Source organism: Podarcis vaucheri (genome assembly GCF_965113315.1).
Source record: "Podarcis vaucheri genome assembly, chromosome: 6".
Classification (NCBI taxonomy): Eukaryota; Metazoa; Chordata; class Lepidosauria; order Squamata; family Lacertidae; genus Podarcis; species Podarcis vaucheri.
Genome location: NC_138764.1, coordinates 54,300,952 through 54,321,838, shown reverse-complemented (window position 1 = coordinate 54,321,838; position 20,887 = coordinate 54,300,952). Strand labels below are relative to the sequence as shown.

General features: G+C 39.9%; 1 protein-coding gene and 1 long non-coding RNA gene across 7 annotated transcripts in view; one reads left to right on the top strand and one right to left on the bottom strand.

The window, feature by feature from the left end:
- LOC309534522 (phosphatidylinositol 3-kinase regulatory subunit gamma) overlaps positions 1–20,887 on the bottom strand; it is a 246,006-nt gene that overhangs the window by 34,253 nt on the left and 190,866 nt on the right. Inside the window, exons 1-2 of one of the 6 annotated variants that reach the window (XM_082226734.1) lie at positions 15,747–16,470; positions 14,787–14,947 (exon numbers count right to left, since the gene is read on the bottom strand). The exons of 3 other annotated variants lie outside the window; for them this stretch is intronic. In XM_082226734.1, coding sequence (XP_082082860.1) covers positions 14,787–14,947; positions 15,747–16,321 — 736 coding nt within the window. In that variant the 5' untranslated portion in view covers positions 16,322–16,470. Of the gene's footprint in view, positions 1–14,786; positions 15,615–15,746; positions 16,471–20,887 lie in introns of those variants that run through there. 2 more of the 6 variants (XM_082226733.1, XM_082226735.1) reach the window with 2 other exon arrangements.
- LOC309534571 overlaps positions 16,040–20,887 on the top strand; it is an 89,489-nt gene continuing 84,641 nt past the window's right edge. Inside the window, exon 1 of the long non-coding RNA XR_014220784.1 lies at positions 16,040–16,144. This is a non-coding gene — a long non-coding RNA (uncharacterized lncRNA). The remainder of the gene's footprint in view (positions 16,145–20,887) is intronic.

Sequence of the window (20,887 nt, the reverse complement as noted above, 5' to 3'; positions counted from 1 at the left end):
GTACTACTGTAATTCCTTTTCTTGCACCCTAAATCCTGCACTCCAAAACCAAGACTCATGCCAGGTAGTAATGCTAAGTTGACGAAGACATCTCACCCTAAATGTCTACAGCTGTTTCAGTAGGAAGTATTATCTAATAATAATTCTGTGTTAAGATCCAAAAAATGGGGACTCAGACCACCACCCACATGTTCTCCCCATTCTAAGAGGGAACAGTTCTTCTCTAGAAGAATCTAAAATGTAATGTTTAATTTGGGCTAACAATATGTGCTGTAGCTTTGTTAATCTCTAGTAATAAAACTCAACAAAACTGAATTGAAGGAATTATAGCTTTTTTAAAAAGGTGACAGGTCTTCTGTACTTCATCCCAGTAATTTAGCATTGGCTGTACCGAAAAAGCAATTCAAATCCTAAAGCTGATCAACAGGTGGCAGGCATTCTTTTACTAGTTCAAACACCAAGGCACAAAACTTGACAGATATCACCAACCACACAAAAGATGCCACTTTCATGGAAATTCCAGTTTGATGATGAGCCAAATAAGCATTAGGCAGAGTAAAATCAGCACTAAGCTGTATCAGTGCTTTCACAAAGGAAATTTAAATGTGGCTGTTTTTTAATTTCTCCATCTTTGTGTGAAGATATCAATTCATTAGTACCATACATGCTCAAGTGTTAATATTGTTACAGGCCACCCCAATCCCTGCAAGCCGTGCACAGGATTCTAGGGGTCTTGGCCCTCAACCAGAGTCTTGTGTTCCTTTGGAGAACTGAAGATGTGGCAGAGGCTGTCATAGCTTTAATAAATATGATTTATTTACATATTTACACCTGAATTTAGATGGGGGGAATCCAGATCTATCTTACCACATGGTCATCTTAAGAGGGGCTTGCTCCCCACAGCAGTGCAGCCCTGGAGTCCAAGGAATCACTCCTTAACTGCCTTCAGCCAGCTAACCAAGATTGTTCTGTGCTTTTTTCAGCAAAAGCTTCATGCCAAAGGCCCCACTCTTCCTATGACATCATGCCCACTTACCCTGGCAACTTTCCAAATCCCCTATGTCTGTTCACGCCTCAGGGCAGGAGGGAAAGACAGTTCTCTTGCATTGACAATGGCCTTAGCTTGGCCACATCATTTTGCACAGGCTTGCCGAGGAATTCCTATGCTGCTTGTATTTCCCCATCATATCCCAAATAGTCAAAATCTTACCATTTATTATTTTCTAGGGTTTGGGGGGGGGTCACCCCAACCTACAACAATATCTACAAAATAAGTAACCATGTTTCCAAGAGGGCCAAAGTGCTGTGTGCTTTATATGCTTTTAAAATGTGTGGGGGGGATTATTGGGTTGTTGTTTTTATTCTGATTATGTATTTTGTGATTTTATATTTTGATTTTTTTCTGTGAACTGACCTGAGACCTCTGGGTCTAGAGTGGTATATAAATTCTAATAATAATAATAAAATCAGCAGCAGCAGCAGCAGCAGCAGCAGCAGCAGCAGCAGCCCAAACCACTCAGGAAGTAAGACTCACAGGTACATTCTAGTTTGTAATCATGTGCAACTAGCTTTGGTGTATCTCCCATCAAAAGACACAACCAACCAGTTCAATAAGAACAACACAAATCAGGCAAATCCCCTTGCTAGATCTGTGTGAATGCATTAGGGGATGGGAGCATTCTTACAGAGCAATTCTATACATGTCCGTCCCCCCACCCCAGCAAGAAGTTACAGTATGTTCAGTTGAGCTTATTCCCAGCTCAATCCTATAAATATATAGGATTGCAGCAAAGGTCTGTCGGTTGTTTTCAATTTGTAGAATGCCATACAGTCTCATAGTTTTTCTCCCCTAAAGAAAAAATGTTAGAACACCAAGACCTGGCTCTCTTGATGCTCTTTGCATAATTTTGAAAGTCTTTGATGCTTTCTGGACTTTTGAGAATCAGAATGTGTCTGAGGAGAAAAGTTAAAGCCCAGGATACAAGAAATTTAATAAAAATTATAATAATAAACAATTTTATTATTTATACCCCACCTATCTGACTGGGTTTCCCCGTCTACTCTGGGCGGCTACCAACAGAACACTAAAAACAGAATAAAACTTAAAACATTAAAAACTTCCCTAAACAGGGCTGCCTTCAGAACAACATGAAGCCGGAGACAAAGACCTCATATTAGTATTAAGCTGAAATAAGGAGATCAGATGGTTACAGGCAGAGTAACTGGATGGAATCCAGTTATCAGGTTGAACACTCATCTTAAAGTTAATTTTCCAGCAGGGAAGCACATTTTCTCCATTACATAAACAAAACCATTCCCTTTTATTTCTGTGTCCTTCTAAGATAGATCAAGCTGGGTTCTTTCCATTGCTTTGATTTTTTTTTATATTTTTTGCAACTGAAAGGAGCATTTGGTGGGGATGATTCAGTTCTGTTCTTACTGGTAGACTGTTACCCCATTATTCTACAACAAGTGTCTGACCAGAACGGCAGCAAAGGTGATGAAGAACTTGATAATACTACATGTAGACTATGAACTCAAGACCTATAAAACTAACCAATTTTTGCAGCAGCCATAAGAAATAGCATCTTCTTTACATGTCAGTTAGAATCTACACTCTCTATCTCTATTGAACGATGCTGTAATTTGTTTTCATGTAAAGCGGAAAGTCCTTGGAGAATGAGGAAGAGGAGATACCGGAGTATCTAGAATAATACTAATTAGTCTCTACTGCCTTTTTTCCCCTGAGGAAAGAAATAATCTGGATGCTAGATAGAGGCCTGTATCTTTAGAAATTGTAAGCCTATAAGGGCAAAACTGCATGTTACTTCATTTTCCTCTCTACCTCAGCAGGGGTGCTTGGGGAGGAGCAATCTAAATTGGGACATTCATTTTGGAAGGCTTAGTGGCATGCGGAATTGTTAAATGCACACACTGCTATAATCAAATGGACAAACCATTATGGCATTTCATTTGTAAAGAAAACATTGGGAGAGCCAATAGTAGACCTCCTGAGTAATTTATAATTTGGCGCTTAGCTTGAGTGGCAAGACTGCTGTGAATTCTACTCAGCCTCTTCCTCCAGATCTGCACCTTATATGCATCCCGTAGGCACGCTTAGTTTCCCAAAGATTAAGTATGGTAGCTATTTGAAGAGTTGTGCAGAAGACGTGTTTATTTAAAAATACAGTAATGCACCTTATGTCAAGGAGATTCACTACCAACCATCATATACACAATCAATAATCCCACCAGATAAGTGTGCATGGAAGTGAAGCCTACAGCATTTAGTCACATGCATATAAATGAAAGTCTGTTATTTGCTGCACTGCTAATATACCACTTTTTAAAAAAGCAATTATTACAAGTTACAAAATAATATGTCATACGTACAAGCCATATTCCAGTTCTCTTAAGTGATAGCTCTATAAACATTTTCAGAATAAGAAGCAAAATGTTGCTACAGAAAGGCATAATGAGGCCAAGAACTACAGTTGTTGTACCTCAAGAGAACAGTTTCAATGGTCTCATTAATTTGCAGTTACCCAGAATCCTTCTTTATTTCAGTTGACTCTGAAAATCTTTAATAAAACCACAATTTCTTCCTTTCTATATTGTGCATTTTATTTTGTTTTCCACATTATTCTATAATAACCTTACAAATAGCTTAGGAAAAATACACTTCCCTCCCATCTCCACAACACTTTTTGCAGCGATGGAATACTGGGGCATCACTGCTGCAGCTTCATCTCTCAGTCTTTTGCCGCCAACATACTGCTCCAATAGTACTTCATCACTCCTTCCAGCCAGGTCTCCTTTCCTTCTGCAGTACCTGGCCATCAGGAGTCAAGTTAGTATCATAGCAGAGTGCTGCGATATTAACTGCTACTGTACATACTGGCTCTTCCCTCTGCTCTGCTACCCCCCTCCCAAGTGACATAGGCAAAAATAACAGCACTGCAGCATTATTTTTCCCAGTGTGCTGGAAGAATGCTGCAGCACAATTGTAGCTACCTCTCCCTGCTTTACAGGGTTAAGGGGTGCAGGGAAGCTGACACTCACTAATCTACTTGAGCCAACCAAGTAGGTGGCTGGCTAACCACACAGCTACCGTCTCCTCTATTGTACCAAACATTTCAATAAGTAACGTACTTTTCTATGGCACTCATGCACCAAAACTAACTTCCTTAATGTAAGACTGCTACAGAAGTCACAACCAGAATACACCTTATAGCAGGAAGTTCCCTGATGTTTCTTAAGCAGAAGGGCTTGCTATTATCAGAGAGAGTTGAAGGAGCTCTATGATGTCCATGTCACACTTGAGTAAGAATTTGTGCTCTCTGCTTGAGAAGCTGAAGCTTCAGGCCCAGCACTAGCAGCTGCCCAAACTCAGCTTAAGGAGTTCTAAACAGGATTTACATTCTTTTTAGCCAGAGAGAAAAACTCTCAATAACTTGATTTTTATTTAAGTTGTTTATATCCTGCTTTTCAAACTAGTTTGCCAACAATTTACGTCATTTAGACGTGTAGATAAGGGGTTGCATGTATTCAACAGCATTGCTCAACTGACAATAAAGCTTCCGTTGTAAGAAAAGGGATGGAAGCAATTTTTCACTATTTGTCCACCGCCCCCCCCCCCAATCTGTGCAACACAGATGGATACAACCCATGATTTCCAGAATTTAATTATTTATTCTACATTTACAGTCCTTGTTAGTTTCTCTTATTTTCCCTCTAACAAAATGTAACTCTTCCTCCTGTAAATTTGCATATACCAGGTAAGCTGTGCTACCATCCAGAAATGAAACCTCAAAGCAATGGTTTGGCCAACATCAGTTATAAAATATGTATACAAACATCACAGTAATGCAATAATATCAAGGAAATCTTTATGATAAAATGAGCCAAGGACATGGGAAACCATATTGTTCTCAAAACTTGTCACTTTTCTGAAAAAAATGTAAGCCTATTTAAACAAGTTTAACCTTCTGAAGTCTTCACATATGAATGGGACCTGCTATAACACTACCATCACTGCTGGTTTGAGGTGTGTATGTAAAGGTATGGGGGCACGTATTTAGCAAATACTTGGAAAGGTACCTCCACTTTTGGCTTCACAGCTTTCTTTCTAGAGGGCTAGAGACTTACTTTTTTTTAATGAAAGCTCAAAGTCTGGGGCCCTGCCCATGGGTACCAGTGGAGGCCTTAGTGGTGGGCACTACATTGGCAACCCCTTACCTAATATATTTATATGTCCCCAAATAAAACTCCACAACTACTATAGGTAGCTCAGTTTAACTTTTTATGCAGATGAAGTCAGAAAACTGTTTCCAACATAAGATCACTTCACTCACCACAGACCTTTGCTATAACCTGCTACTTCTCATTTTATTTTAAAGCTTTACCACATGTAAAGTACCAAAGATGACTGGCTGCCTTAACGCGGGTATACCTGTTAGTGGTTTTGAATGTGTCACAAATGGTTAATTTCACTCAGTTAAGAAACTTATATTAAAGATCAGGAGTGCCACTAAAATAGCTAAACATACCTATCTCACCACACACACACAATTCTCTGCTACATGCAGATGACTGAAGAGATACTACAAACATAAGTGTACATATATTCATTTTGTGTCCCAAATTGTAACCTAAATCTGTAACCGCTGGCTATGGAATGCACTCTCTATCAATATGTATAGGCACTTCTTTATTAGTCTTCAGAAAAGGGATTTTCAGCGATTTAGCAAGATGAGGTATAATGTAAGGTATTTTTGTAGATATTTTCTACTCATTTTCATGTTCTGTTTACATTGTTTCACTACTTCTAGAAAATATATTTTTAATCTTAATCTGGCCAACCAGGTCTGTCTGAGCAAGTCCCACCTACCTGCCAATCATCCCATGTCATTAGTCACCTTACCATGACTAATGGCTCAACTGGCACATGTATTATATCATGGGTCAGCAATATGGATGCTCATAGATACACAAGTGCCCATGGAGGCTTTCTTTGATGCTCACAGGACCCCATCCCCCAACTGAAATTAGGCTTGAAATAAAACAATGGAATGCTTTACCCCCAGGCTTAACTGTGGCACAGGACAAATTTTAGGGTTGCTACACCAGGGGAGGGGAGAGTTGTGACTACATTAAAACAAACAAACAAAGTAGATTAAAATACAGCTTAAAATATAGCTTAAAATGCAGCCTCATTTTAGTGGTAGCCCATAAATCAAGATCATAAGGGGAGAAAACATCAAATATTCACCAGGGCCAAACTATCCATGCTGGTCCAACATGGGCCAGCAAAAAGAGCTGAGGGAAAATTTATATACAAAATCCCATATAAGGGGTTCCATATAAGGGGTTCTACGTCGAAGGCTGCTGACAAATCTAGAAGTCCTGACCCGCCTTGATCCAGCTGTCTACGGAGATCGTCTGTTACGGCGACCTGAGCCATCTCGGTCCCATAACCAGGGCGAAAGCCAGACTGAAATGGATCCAAAGCCGATGTTTCCTCCAGAAACCTACCAAGCTGTTCAGCAACCGCTCTCTCAATTACCTTACCCAGGTACAAAAGATTCGAAACCGGGCGGTAATTGGATAGATCTAAAGGATCTAATGATGTTTTCTTTAAGAGCGGACGCACCACTTCAACTTCCTTCACATGTGGTGCCAACAACAGTTTATCTAATTTACAAATCTGCTCATGGGCCCAAAAAGGTTGGCGACCCCTGTACTATATTCTGATTATTAGAATCTATTAATTAGATCAGAAACTGTAGGGCTTAACCTTAAAAACCCTTAACCCTTAAAAAGAAGTTAGAGGGATGATCTTGGCATTAAACACAATAGCACTAAGATCAGAAATTAGCTTTCAGCCTCCTCCTTATAAATAAAAGGCAGTATTTCCCATTGCCCAACCCATCTTAGCACTTTGCTATTTAATGCTATAATTGGGAGATAAGATGCCTGTGCTTTAAAGATCCTCTTTAAAGGAAAGAAAGAGGGAGAGCTTTCCATTCACCTTCACCCTAGCAATGGAGAGTAAGGGTTGGAAATGCTGAGTATGTGTGTGCACACACCCTGCCTGTGTGTCTATATGTCCAGTCTGCGAGACTAAGTGACTCTCTGTGTGTGTTGCTGAGTGTTTGTTTGGTACGTACGGAATACTGTGTGTTGCATGCCTTGCGCAGTGTGTTTGGCAATGGAGGGAGGGAAAAGAGGTAGATACTTTTCTTTTTTTCTTTCAGAGGTTGGAATGCAGACCTATGAAAGTTGGGCAGAGTCAAATCTGGCCCTCGGGCTGAAACAAGTTCTCCATCCCTGCTGTAAGCTTTGTAAGCTTAATTGATAGCAAGGTACAGTGAGGCAACGCAAAACATTTTAAGTCAGACTCCACTAACCAGGTGCTCTCCGGATGTTTCGGACTATAAGTCCCATTAGCTCCAGTCAGCACTGCTATGGAGGGCACCAGGCTTGTGAAGACTGTTTTAAGTAAACACGTGAAGAGGTTCTTACTGCAACAACATTATTTTTTTCGGAAACACATGCACTTATGAATGTTCTATTTAACCAATAGACTACACATAGCTATTACATTACTATGAGCTTAAGCCTGAAAAGTACAATGTACCAGCTTTGATTCTGCCATTTGAAACCTCAAAGATAAGGAAGTGGAACTATCAAACACATTAGTTTATCACATATCAAATGGAATATACCATTGCTAACTTTTAAAGAACAAGCAGTTGAGAACTTAGTAAAAAAATAAATATTCACTTAGGCCAAGTTATACAAGTGCAGAAATACATATCCATTTTAAGAGCAACGGCACATTGATGTGAAACTGATCCATATGATCTTTTTTGCTGATGTGCAACTGAGCCAGGAGGCCCGCAATGCAGCACAGAGATGTTACTGCAATTTCTACCCCAGCATGTGCATAATTTCAAAGCAGCATCAGAGATAGGGTGTCCCATCCTATAGCATCCCTGATTCGAGAGGTACAAAGTACTTAGTGACCCTTCCATTCATTTCTGCCGTATCAGAGGGGTTCTGGTGAAATGTGCAGACACTCCCCACTATACCCTCTTAAACCCCAACAGAAAGGAAAGATGAAGTACCAGAACTGATAGGCCTTCATGACCCGAATTAAGTTTTGTTAAGGAGCCCATGGCATTTTAAGTTCTCAAGTCTGTTGTTTTCTTCAGCATTCGACAGTTCCTTCCACAATATAAATATACTCTAGCACTCTTATTTTCAGTATTAAAGAGATAAAACAGCTAAGACTCAACTATTCCTCCTACAACTCATAGCATCAAGTACAAACAGAATATGAAAGCTGTCGAGTCTAACCCAAGGGGTTCCAGAGCAGAACCCTCTAAGTACTAATCAACACATCACATATTTCCTCTGCTTCCAGCTTAGTCCATGCACCAGATATGGCACACAGAACTATTTCTATGGCATTTGAGAATATTGAAAGGCAACCCCCCCCCCAGCATTTGCACTAGGATGCTCGATGGAAAAGCCCTACATTCAGACTTTTCACTTACATATGGGCAATGGCTCCAGGAGTGGCTAGAGATGTGCTAGCAAGTCTCAACAGTAGCTAAGTCATAGCTGCCTCATCTAAGGAAATCCTCTTATACTACGGCCTGAAAGTAGCAAATAAAAACAAATCTAACAAAATGACCCATGTGAGAAGCATTTGTTGACAAGAGAAAAATAATGAGCAAAATAATTCAGACACCTTATGCTAGACATGTGGGGGAGACGGGTGCAACAAGAAGGCAACAGACCTTACAGGATCACAGCCGGTCTGAGAAAAGAGTTCCTTTCTCCTTACCAATATGACTCATAAGAATGAAGAAAATCCTACCTATGGCACCTCTAAAATTTTTCTCTTGACCTTCTACTACAAGTTGCCCATTCCTGAACTCTTGTGTCACTTCCTAAGTCTCCGATGCAGCAGAGTTGATGCCCCTCTGTTGCGAGCATCTTAAGAAAGGGGGGGAGCCCTTTTATGTTATGCCTTCAGGGACATTGGATAATATAAATTAGTGCACGAAGGCTGCCTATGTGCCTGCACTTTGTTTTGCTTCTTTTTCTCCTTGTGGTAATTTTTGTGTCACTTGCTTACTTACAAATCCATGTAAACTGCTCCACATTTAGTCCTTGGATAAACACTTTGCTATTAAGAGGGAAAATGACCCATGGAAGGGGACAAGGAGAGGTCCTCGGCAGTAGAGATGCCTGGATTGCTCTGTAATAACATTGGTGTACATGCACATGCATAAGCACACATATATACAAATGATTATGAGACAATTCAAGATGTATCTTTTATACTGAGTGCATACACTCAGAAGCTGTGGCCAAATGTGGTTTAGTGTGTGACCATTTAATTTTTATACATTAGAACACAGGTAGCTGAGTTACGACAAGTGAGACCAATGGTCTATCAAGCTCAGTATTCTCTACACTGACTAGCAGTGGCTCTTCAGGGTTTCACATAGCGGTATCTTCCAGCCCTACGCAGAGATACTAGAGATTAAACCTGGAACCTTTTGCATGCAAAGCAGATGCTCTACCACCGAACTACAGCCCTTCCCTTTTGCGTAAGATTTCCAACAACAAAAATTATCATTTGCATGTTGGAAATACTTTAAGCAGGCAACAAACACCCTACAGAAATGAAGACAAGGAAAGCACATATTCTTTCAAATCCTTGCTAGTCAAGAAAAAGTGCAAGTCATATAATTCAAATGGACAGTCAAAAATGAACTGATGTCAATGTCCTTTAGAAGGACCCACTCCAAAATCAGATTCAACATAATATAATCCATTAATGCAAAGTTTGTTACTGCAGCACTTCATGTTAAAAGCAAGAGCTCACTGGGAATGTTTACAAAGTCTCAGCTGTTGCAGGATCATATTTTAAAAAGCTAAACATTAACAATATTTTCAAGAATTTATAAACCTGCTCCTCTCCACTTTGGAATAACACTGTCAAGTGAGCTTACTTGACAACTAACTGCAAAGTATGGGGGGCATACAGACTATTGCATCACAGCTTATACCTCTGAAGCACAGTAAATTTAAAGGAGAAAAAAGCCAACTTCAACAATGTTAATTTGAATACATATCGATCTAATTGACTAACATCCAATTAATAAGTATTCAATAATTATGATGGATTTCAGGACAATCCAACCTACATGACTGTTTTTTCACCCTGGGAAGATACACTTTTGCATTCCTTCAATAATTGATTGAAGAGGTAATATAAAGTTTCATATTCATAAAGTTCTGTCACTAATGTATTTCTGAATTTATATAGTCTATTTCTACTGCATCTTTAAAGAACTTGCTTCAACAACTTGATATCAGCACAAGACACACGTATAAAATCTTACACTTTGGCTAGAAGTTAATTTTCTGCTAAGTCTGAACAGCTAGGGCAATGGAGTCCATAAAATAATGTTCTAGCACTCCTAAGCAACACAAAAGCTCTCCCTAGACAAAATGCTGAAAATTGTTGCCATTAACAATTGAAAACAGTTTTTAAATTGTTATTAATGGGTTCTTGGCAAGTGTTTTAAACTTAGTTAAGAAAAAACATGATCTATAAATTTGCAGACCAACTTGCCTATTTATACATTCTCACATATAATAGGTAATAGGTTTCTAAGCTATTGAACATTCCACAACTGTGCTTCACTGACACTGGAGATGATGTAATCTACTCACTCAACTAATGTGCACTGCCACAGACCACATTAACAATGCTGATACATTATGCCAGTGATCTCTTATTAAATGCTAGCAGAGCAAGAGGAGATATTCTTGACAATTTAGGTAGCTTCCTTTTATCATACATGAAGACTGTACCTCAGAATACACACTTTGCATTCAAAAGGTCCTGGGTTTAAACCTGGCATCTCCAGACAAAGCTAGGAAAGCCTCCGGACTGAAACCCTGGAGAGCTGTTGCCAGTCACTGGTAGACAATTCTGAGCAAGACTGACCAGTGGCCTTACTTGATATAAAGCAGCTTCCTATGCTCCTACAAATACATACATACATACATAGAGAGAGAGAGAGAGAGAGAAAGAAAGAAAGAAAGAAAGAGCCCTCAGTATGTACACGAGCTTTCCAGAGAAACCATGGTATGTACCTCTATTTAAATATACTCTGATAAGTGTAAGAGCTCATTGGTAAAGTACCCATATACAATTTTCAATTATGTCTAAATGAGTCATAATGGGGTAAAAATTATCTTCCCATTCTATTTTTTTTATTGTAAGATTTAGCTACATATATTTAATAATTTAAAAAGCATATTGTAGAAATCTGGCTTTTGACCATCCTAAGAAAAACAAACCTATTCCACTAAATGCTTGCCCATTGCTTAATATCGTTACTTCCAGATCCAAGTCCCTCATGAGGAAGGCATGCAGATTTCACCCACCTGCCAAGCCAACTATGCCTTTAATCTATCAAGATGAAATATTTAGACAATTGAAGACTAAGACTGACACCCATAAATTGCACTACAAAAAACTATGATTTAGTAAACTAGCAGCAATCTAGACTATTATTCTTAAATCATTTATGCTAGCAGCAGGCTACTGAAGTGAATGGAGATACTTGATCAACACTAGATGTAGTAGGTTACTCATACACCCCAAAAGTTATTCAAACAAAATCCTGGAAACAGCTATTAGGAGGCCTGCATCAATTCAGTGCTATACTGCATTAACATGGTTGTTCTGTAAAGGAACTCAATAATGACAACTATTATAATAAACATTTTTGTGAAAATGAAACAATGTTCATCTAGTTTGGATATTAAATTGACAAGATTTATTGCATTGGCATTCTTTACATATGAAAATTCAATTTTTAGCAACAGCCAGACTTATCACTTCTGAACCATTTTTCTTTCCTTACACTTGCTTCTGATATCTCTCTCACATCTAAGCACTCTGAAAGTTTATGGTGAGGTAAGAGTCATGAAGGTCTTCCTTCCATATTTGTGAATTTGCCTATACTATACTACCTAGGAAAGTCTCTTTAAAAATTGAATGAACTCCAATGGTTTTCAAATACAGGGTGTAGAGTTCCTGGTAGGGTCAAGAGACATACTTGAAGTCTTAGAGAAAGCATTCCAACATAACCTATAAGCACTTTTCCTGGAAATACTGTGGAACATAATGAACAAGAATGGAAAATTCTGGGGTCCCACATCCCACAAATGTTCTTTGATAAATGTATCTAATGTAATTCAATCTATTGGAATAGGATGGCCAGTATCTACTGTAGCATTCTCCTGAATACAATCCAAAAACAACTCAAAATTTAAAAGGCTACATGGAACAGATATACCTAAACAGATACTGACAACAGAAATGTGTAAGAAAAATAGAATTTAAAATATATTCTACAAGTTAAAAAGCTTAAAATGAGATAGGTATGCACACGTGATCATATACATACATACTTTATTTATTTATTTATTTATTTATTTATTTCAGCTAGCTAACCAAATCATAAAAGTACAAATAACTATGTATTAAGGGCTGCATGCTATTTTATACATACATCAGATCCGCAAAGAAGGTCAGTTTTAATTTTTTTTTACACCAGATCAAGTTCCCAGCTTTCATGGTGGTTGATAAAAAGTTTAACTGTCTGATGAAGCATCAGAAATCTGAATGGATATGAGGAGAGGTCTAATTCTTTGCATATGCTCCCCTCCTTATAACTACTGTATTATTAACCTTATCATGTTCCTACTATCGTCTTATTACTAATTTTAATGTCACCCTCCATCCCCAGCTTCTATGTTCTCTCTCTTTAGCAAACATTATAAATCCTTGAAAGCCTTAGTGTTGGGTTCACAACTATGCAAAGTAGACCTATACCAGTTTGCTTCATTTGCATAGTTTATTCAAAGTACAGAATTTTCTTTTTTTCTCTGTTGTGCACATAGCTTATAGCCCTGATCAGATTTCAGTCTTCCTCACAGGAAATGTTCACAGTTTTCATTACCAACTTTTAATTTAACTTATGCTTCAGCAATTCAGAAAACAAATATGATAGTCATTAGAAGGTCATGACAACACAGGAGGTACTAAAAAAAACAACACTGGACATGTTTTGCTTAGAGATTATACAGCTCAATCCTTTCCCTACTTGGGAGTAAGTCCTATTGAGTTCAATGTGATTTACTTCCAGGTAAGTAAGTAGAAGATTGCAGCCTAAGGGGAAATAAGATAGTTCTCTGGATTATTGAAAACTGCTATCATAAAGGAAACAGAGAATGGTTGCTACATGCACCAAGAGATAGGACTGAACTTTAAAAAAAAGTATTTAAACTGCAGTTTCACAGACTTCTGGTTGATGTTTGAAGCTGCCAATATCAATATGCATTCAGCAATAAGTTTTCTGAAGAATTTCCAGAGGAGTAGCCATATTAGTCTCTTGCAAAATAATCGTGTGGCACCTTATTAACAGATTTATTATGGCATAAGCTTTTGTGAACTCAAGCTGACAAAGTATGCCTGAGTCCATGAAAGCTTATGCCATAATAAATTTGTTAGTATTTCAAATGCGACAAGACTCTTGGATAATTTTTCTTAAGAAGTTATGGAACACTCTGGAGATTTAAGAGAAGCATGAATGAGCATCATTGGTGTGGATAAAGTCCAAGAAACCATGCTATTGTATCTGGCTGAGCTGGATTATCTCTGAGGTTACTTTTACTTCTATTATTCAGCTGGTACAGCCTAAACACCTTAGGTCACAAAGAATCACATATCTGCATGACAACCAGAACTCTGAAGTAATGGAAGGGAGTGTATTTTCCGAACTTCATAAAAAAAAACACACACCTCACAACAATCTCAAATTAAATTTAACCAAAATGTAATGTAGTTTTTTCCGTATTAAAACCATCACCAGCATGGTTTTAAGAATCACAAGCCTGCAGCAATTTCAAACACCAACCACTATAATTTCACTAGGAGTGATGTCAAATGGATCCAGCTTCCTTTTCTGATTTACCTAACTTCTGGCTCTTCTCACATCTCATTCCTCTCCAGAAACAAAAGAAGTCCTACGCCAGAACGAAGTAGGGACAATACCTCTCAGCACTGGAAATAATGCATAGTACTTAAACTACAATCCTATGCATGCTTATTATGATAGGAAGCTGAAATGAAATCTGTGTGATTTTATTCCTGAGCACACAAGCAAAGGACTGGTGGGCTGCAAGTTTTCTTACAGAAGCCAGCATAGAATCAAAAGCTAAAAGAATCAGTTCAAAAACATCAGGACCAAAAACATTAACCAAACATTTAGTGTCAGAAAGTGATAGAGAAGATAACATTTTTAAATAATGAGTTTAGGTGAGATTACGAATACAGATACACGGTACAAAGAACTTACAATAGGAGCAAAGGGAAAGGAAAACGTGTGTTCTGGATTCTGCAGCCTAGTAGCAGGTAGCTCTCGATTCTTAACAAAAACGAGCCTTATGAAAACGACTCACTTAATGGGCACAGCGAACACAGTAAGAGCAAAAGTTTACACCCCTCCAAGTACTGTTCTTTGCTTCTCCAGGAGAGAAAATGAGAGAAGAACCAAAGCCTGTCCCATTGGAGGGAAGAACAATAAACTTTTAATACAGATGCCCGACACTTAAGAACCACTACGATTGTAAACCTAAACACAATTAAACTTTTTTTTTTTAACCAAGTAGGTGTTGCTTCTTACCTGGTGGGTCCATTTCGATATAAAATATCAGCTCAGTTGAATATGGCATCATCACCTCCCTCCAGTCCGTGTCATCGCGATCCATATCCCACACTGTATTGTACATTGTGACAAACAGGCAGATGGGCGATCTCTGGGATCCCTCTTTGTGAGCTTCGTTTCTTTTAAATAAATAGAACAGCACACCACAAAATAAAGCTTAACCGCCCATAGCACGTACAAAAAAAGGGGGTGAGTGGGAGTGAAACTTTATTTAAGAATAACTCGATGGCTTCCTCTTCAGGAAAACCACTCCCCTCTCAGGAAGCGAGAGGAACCAAAAGAAATGTTCTTTTTTTTTAATTCCCTCCTTGCTTCGAGGATACTGAGGGTGGAAAGAAGCCACTTAGTCGAAATATGCAAAAACAAAAGCGTGTGCGTGGAGGCAGAAGGAGAATTTTTGTTTTGTTTTGTGTTGGTTAAAAAGAAAAGTTTGAGGAAACTGAATGTCGCTCTCTCTCTAAAAAAATATTAAAATATTAACAATCCTTCTGCTCTTCCCCCAAAGCGAGTGTGCGCCAGTGAAGGGGAACGTCTCCCTTCTCTCTGTCGCCTCAGGGCAAAGCCCAGCGCCGCCAGTCCAGCAGCACCGCTGCCCCCCTCGAAGCCCAGCGCTCACTGCTGCAAGCAGCAGCAGCAGCAGCTCCCGACCCGCTTCCCGCCGCGCACAAGCCCAGCGTCGGCCCCCGCGCGCTTTCTGGTGCTCGGCTATTCCCAACCCCACTCGGATTCATTTTAAAGAGGCTCTGAGGAGGCCCCAACCGCCGCCAACCGCCTCTATGCCGGGGATGAAGCTCCGCCTACCCGAAGGGGGGGGGAGAGAAGTGGGTGAGGGGCAAGAGCGCGCGCGGGGGGGGGAAGAACCCCGCCCCCACTTCGGTTAACCCTTTCATGCTTGCGCTGAAAGGGTATTTCACCTACGTAGTCTGGACGTGCGAAGAAACCGGAGCCGGGAGCCGGGGAGACTCTGCTTCCAACTTTACCTCCACCTCTCTTCTAAGAGTCCACACACATACTGAAAGTAGCAGAGGGTGGGGTGGGCAGCGTAGCGATATGAGGGAGATAGCCTCCCGCTGGAGCAGCAAAAGATGGATAGGTGCCCCCCCCGGCCGCCCAATCGCTCGCCTGCACCCTGTGAATGTAGACCCCGGTGCACAGAGGTAAATCGCCAGCATCAGAGACCATTCCGAGATAGGATCGACTCCCCCCGCCCCGTCTATATCCCCCTTTCCCTCCCTAACGGCACACAGGAGACGATGCACAAGAAAGTATGTGCTTACTTGCTGACTGACATGGGTTAACGCACAGGAGAGTAAGCGGTATGTTACCGTTGACCACATACTTCCTACATTTTTTGTTGGTATGGTCCATCTTTGGATTTGCTTGCACTGGGACGGTGAACGTTTGTGGATAATGCGGTTGTGTTGTGCGAAGGGACTATATATTTTAATGCGTGATGCGTGTGAAACTGACACCGTCTGACTTAATGTGTGCATGGTGTTTTACTGTGCTGATGTGCAGCCATATAATATGCTAAGTGTGTATGAACATAACTGAAGCCATAATCAGCAGCCCATCAACTACAGAGCAGTTCCAGTGTCTCCAATGGGATTACTCCAAATTGGGTGGGATGTGGAGACTCCAGTCATGTGTACATGATCTGGTTTATGGAGAGCTGTGAATGGGCACATATACGATGGTTGAACTTGTGGGGATGTGAAATGGCCAGCTTGGATATAAGAGTCATAACTGTTTTAGTATCTAATACATTATAAAAACTTAATTTGAATGGAAGCATGCATTCTTGGTCCTGCACAGCAAATTCTTCCACATGTGCATGAATTGGGTTGGCTACTGGAAGCAAAGGGAGCAAAAATGTAGGGTGCTGCATGTACTGGGGGAGGGAACCCTGAAAATAGTCTGGAGTGTGTGTGTGTGTGTGTGTGTGAGAGAGAGAGAGAGAGAAACTGTACCAATCCCAGCTTATCTGTGCCTTCTACATAGCATTGGCTAGGCACATCTAATTCTGGTTGGTTGTGTACATTTGTTACATGCATAAGAAGCAATATGCTCCAGTCAGTCTATTAAACTCAGTGAAATTTCTATAGGTAAATATTACAACATCTGTGACTGAGTGCATGGGAAGTGTTTAATCATATTGGCATGGTGCATATAATGTGGTGTGGCTAATTATGGGCAACTGACTGAAAGTTTGTGACCATGCAATCCAATTGTGGCCATGTTTATTTAGGAGTCACAGGGGCTTACTTCTCCAAGTATGAAGTCATAGGACTGCAGCCAGATTTATGTATGTGGCAGATTGTGGGTGATGCGGTGTTTGTGCCTCGGTGTGATGTAATATTTGGAAGAGTGCTTAATCAATGTTATTTTATATGCATTTCATGATGGAGGAACTGTTATTGTAAAATTCATGTTGTGTAGTTTGTTGGCAGGACATGTGAGACAATGACTCCCGTAGAATTAGCTGCTCATCTAATACTTTTAACATGTATGTTTTAACCTGTCTAGTTAGGATCAGGTCTTATGTGTGAAGTCTGAAACAACCTGGGTCTGTTGCCCATCCTTGCCAAATACTGATTGTAAAATGCTAGGCTGCAGTACTGTTTCTGCTCCCACCTCTCTAACTACAGTATTCAAAATCTAACATGTTCATGTGTGATAGTTATTCACAGAAACTGGTGTTCACATAGTCCTTAACATTTTGAAGGAGTTATCCCATAATATTCAGGATAGTCTAGATAATCTGGTCCCAAATGTTTGTAATATACTATGCACATGTGAAATCAATGAATACTCTCAGAGAAAACTTAGTTTTAAGCAGCATCTACCTATGTGAATGGTAATTCACAATTATATTTGTGATTAAATATCCTAGCCATACAACATTGTTTGTTGTCCTTAGGGATATCATATTGGAAAAAACTGTACACTACCATATCTGATGACTGCACACATTCCTTATTGCTGCATGTTCATGTTGTGTACATATATTGGGGATCTATAGCCAATCATTCCCTGATTTCACATCTGTGGAGAAGCCACTGCCTCGATCTAGCAACCATTGTTTTTAATTACAAACTGAGGTTTAATAAATAGACAAGACCATTACATTCACTTTCCCAGTTAAAACATGCTTTGTGCTTGGAGCTACCCATGTTATCTTGATGAGTCAGCTTAAGTTTTGCACATGTGAAAATGGTGAAGTAATTTTAGGATATTCTTCAATGTCTCTGTCTTCAAAGACAGAACTACCGTAACTGGTTTAGAGTTTTGGGAACAGGAGTTTGCGTATTTTGTTCAAAGGCTGAGCTTCTTTACCCTGCCACAAATGAAGGCAAGTTATTGAAGCAGGTGACAAAGTGACAAGACAAATGGTCTAGGTATGTTTCTGAACTTTGTGGCACGAGAGGTACTGAGTGCTTTGATTAGGATAGCTGCAGAAGTGTTATTTGTTGCCAGTGTAAAATATAGGCATACAATTCTACCTTTCCTCTCCTTATTTAAGGCAAGAAGTCGCATATTACGTCTTTGGCTTGCTGCCAGGATACACGCCAGCTCGGCAGGCGGGTAGAAAGAGGCGGGGGTGGGGAGGAGAGCACGGATTAGTTAGCCCAGTTTGCGAGAGCCGCTTTGCTTGTCTTTTGTCTGAGAGGAAGCATCGAGCTTGAGGATTGGCTGAACGGCCCTCGGCAGAACTACCCAATAGGAAGGAAAGAAATCCAGCCGGCCGGATGGCGATTGGCTGGGAGCCCCAGTTACTAAGCGGGACAAAGAAAAGAGGGTAAAGGGAGGGGGGAGCTGGAGTGGAGAATGAAAGAGCTTGCAGTGCCCACCTCCGTTCTTCCCCATCAGACTCCACCCCCCCCCGCTTCTTCCTTTCGCTAAATGCTGTTTTACTACTCACATGAACAATAGACACAAGTGATGCATTACGAATGCCACCGATGAAATCTGGGCACCTCCTGGGTCGGCTGAAGATGTCTCAAGATCTAGCCGTCCCATACAGAATATTCGAAAATAATTGAGAGGCAACACGCAGCAGTAAGGAGAGCTATGGTTTCAAACGCACCGTGGATAAAACTGCACACAACGTCCGCTGCTCTGCTCCCTCACCCGCTTTGCTTCCTTGTTTTGGCGTTCAGCCCAGTAACCCCGGTGCCCTTTCCAGCTGTTTTGAGAGATGGAAGCGAGCTGGAACTTAACACTTCAACGTACAACTCAAAAGATTTCGAGTGACTTTACAAATAATAGTAATAATGAGTTCAGTTCTAGTCAGATACTCTTAAGGCACTTTATAACTACATGTTCCTATTTAATCACTCCTTTTGAATGAACATCTAAAGAGATACCTGGCCACAGCTGAGAAATAGCGTCTGTCAATTGTACAGATAGTGAGGTAATTAGAGCAACCTTCAGAAATTGGGAAACAAATATTAAAAGGGAGCAGAGATTGTACTTTATGCTGCATCTAAATCAGGAATAGCTAACCTTTGGCCTTGCAGATGCTTGACTACAACAACTCCCATTATACCTGACCATTGGCTACAGAGTTGGGGGGCAACATCTGGAGGGCCACAAGTTACCTGCCTCTGTATTAAATATCTATTATACAGGTCCAGATGATATGAACTGAGATTTACTCCAGTGACTGTCAGCATGATCCTAGTCATGTTCACTCAGAAGTAAAGCTTACTGCATTCTGTGGGATGGATGATTTCTTAGAAAGTCAAGAATTGCAGTCTCTCACACACCTTTAAATTACATTGTTATGCTTCCTCATAACCAGATGCTGAGTCTTTTTACACCAAAGTAAGTCCCCCTGAGTTCAATATAGCTTGATTCTGAGGAAGTAGGCTCAGGACAATTTGCAGCTTATGCAGCACTACTGTACTTGTTGCAGCTGACCCAAAACCAGAGGTAATGTGATGCTGTAGTCAGGCTGCAAGCCAAGAAAACTAGAAACAGCACTTTGCAATCATTTTTCAACGAGATGTTTGAAACTACCTTTAGTCAGTGTAATAGATAGGCCTCAACAAAGTTCAGCTTTTGAGAGAAAAGGAGTATCTCTTTAAGTAAAGAAAGCAAGAGTCTTCTAGAAATTTTAAAACAATGGCAGGGTCACAGGAGCACGGCTTGGAAGGACACATTTACTTGAATGGTGATGGGTGGAATTAATTTGATGTCAAATGGTGATGTGGGGGAGCTCATAGATGCTTGAAGTTACACACAAATTTGACATCAGAATTGTTATATACCTATCTATTTCACGGAAAAAGACTATCTATTTCTGCCTGTAAAATGTCACTGATTCTCTTCACAACTTTCACAGTTTTGATGAATGTTCATGATGTAACCCTTCCTCCGTGAACTCAGCACACATTTTGAGACACAGAGCTTAATTAAACCACAGCTTCAAATGTAACATTGGAAGCAGGATTGAAAAAGACTGCTTTTCTTCTTTTAAAGGTGTTTTTCATTGCTCTGAAAACCAAGCAACTGATAATTTCTCCATCCATAGCAACACATATTATACATTCAGATGATACAATATTTGTGCCAGTTAACCAATCCCCCTGCTGATGGGGGTTTGGTGAATATTAAAAATGAATAAAATGGTGTTGAATAATTAGAAGCCTACATTCACTTTACAGAAGTATGGCAATAGAGATTTTTAAGTTTACTGCTGCTGCTTGAATAATCTCTGTAGAAAGTAATTGAAAGAAAGCTGCTGCTACAGTAACCAGATTCCTTGAGGGAGAGAGAGCGCTGTATAAAAGCGTAGCTTTCATTCAAGTAATTCACTCTAGATAAATTAATTTTATATCCATATTCACTCTCTGATTAATCTATGATAGGAATATATGCCCCCTTTCTTTTAACATTTTAAATAAAAAATATTAGAAATTATTTCAGTATGTTTCTGTTCAACACCCTCTAACAGAAACAGTGAATCCCAGAAGAATATTATTAGACACTGGGGGGGGGGGAGGTTTCCTCCGGATCTTGTTGACTCCAACTTCCATCCAGCCCCGCTGCAAACA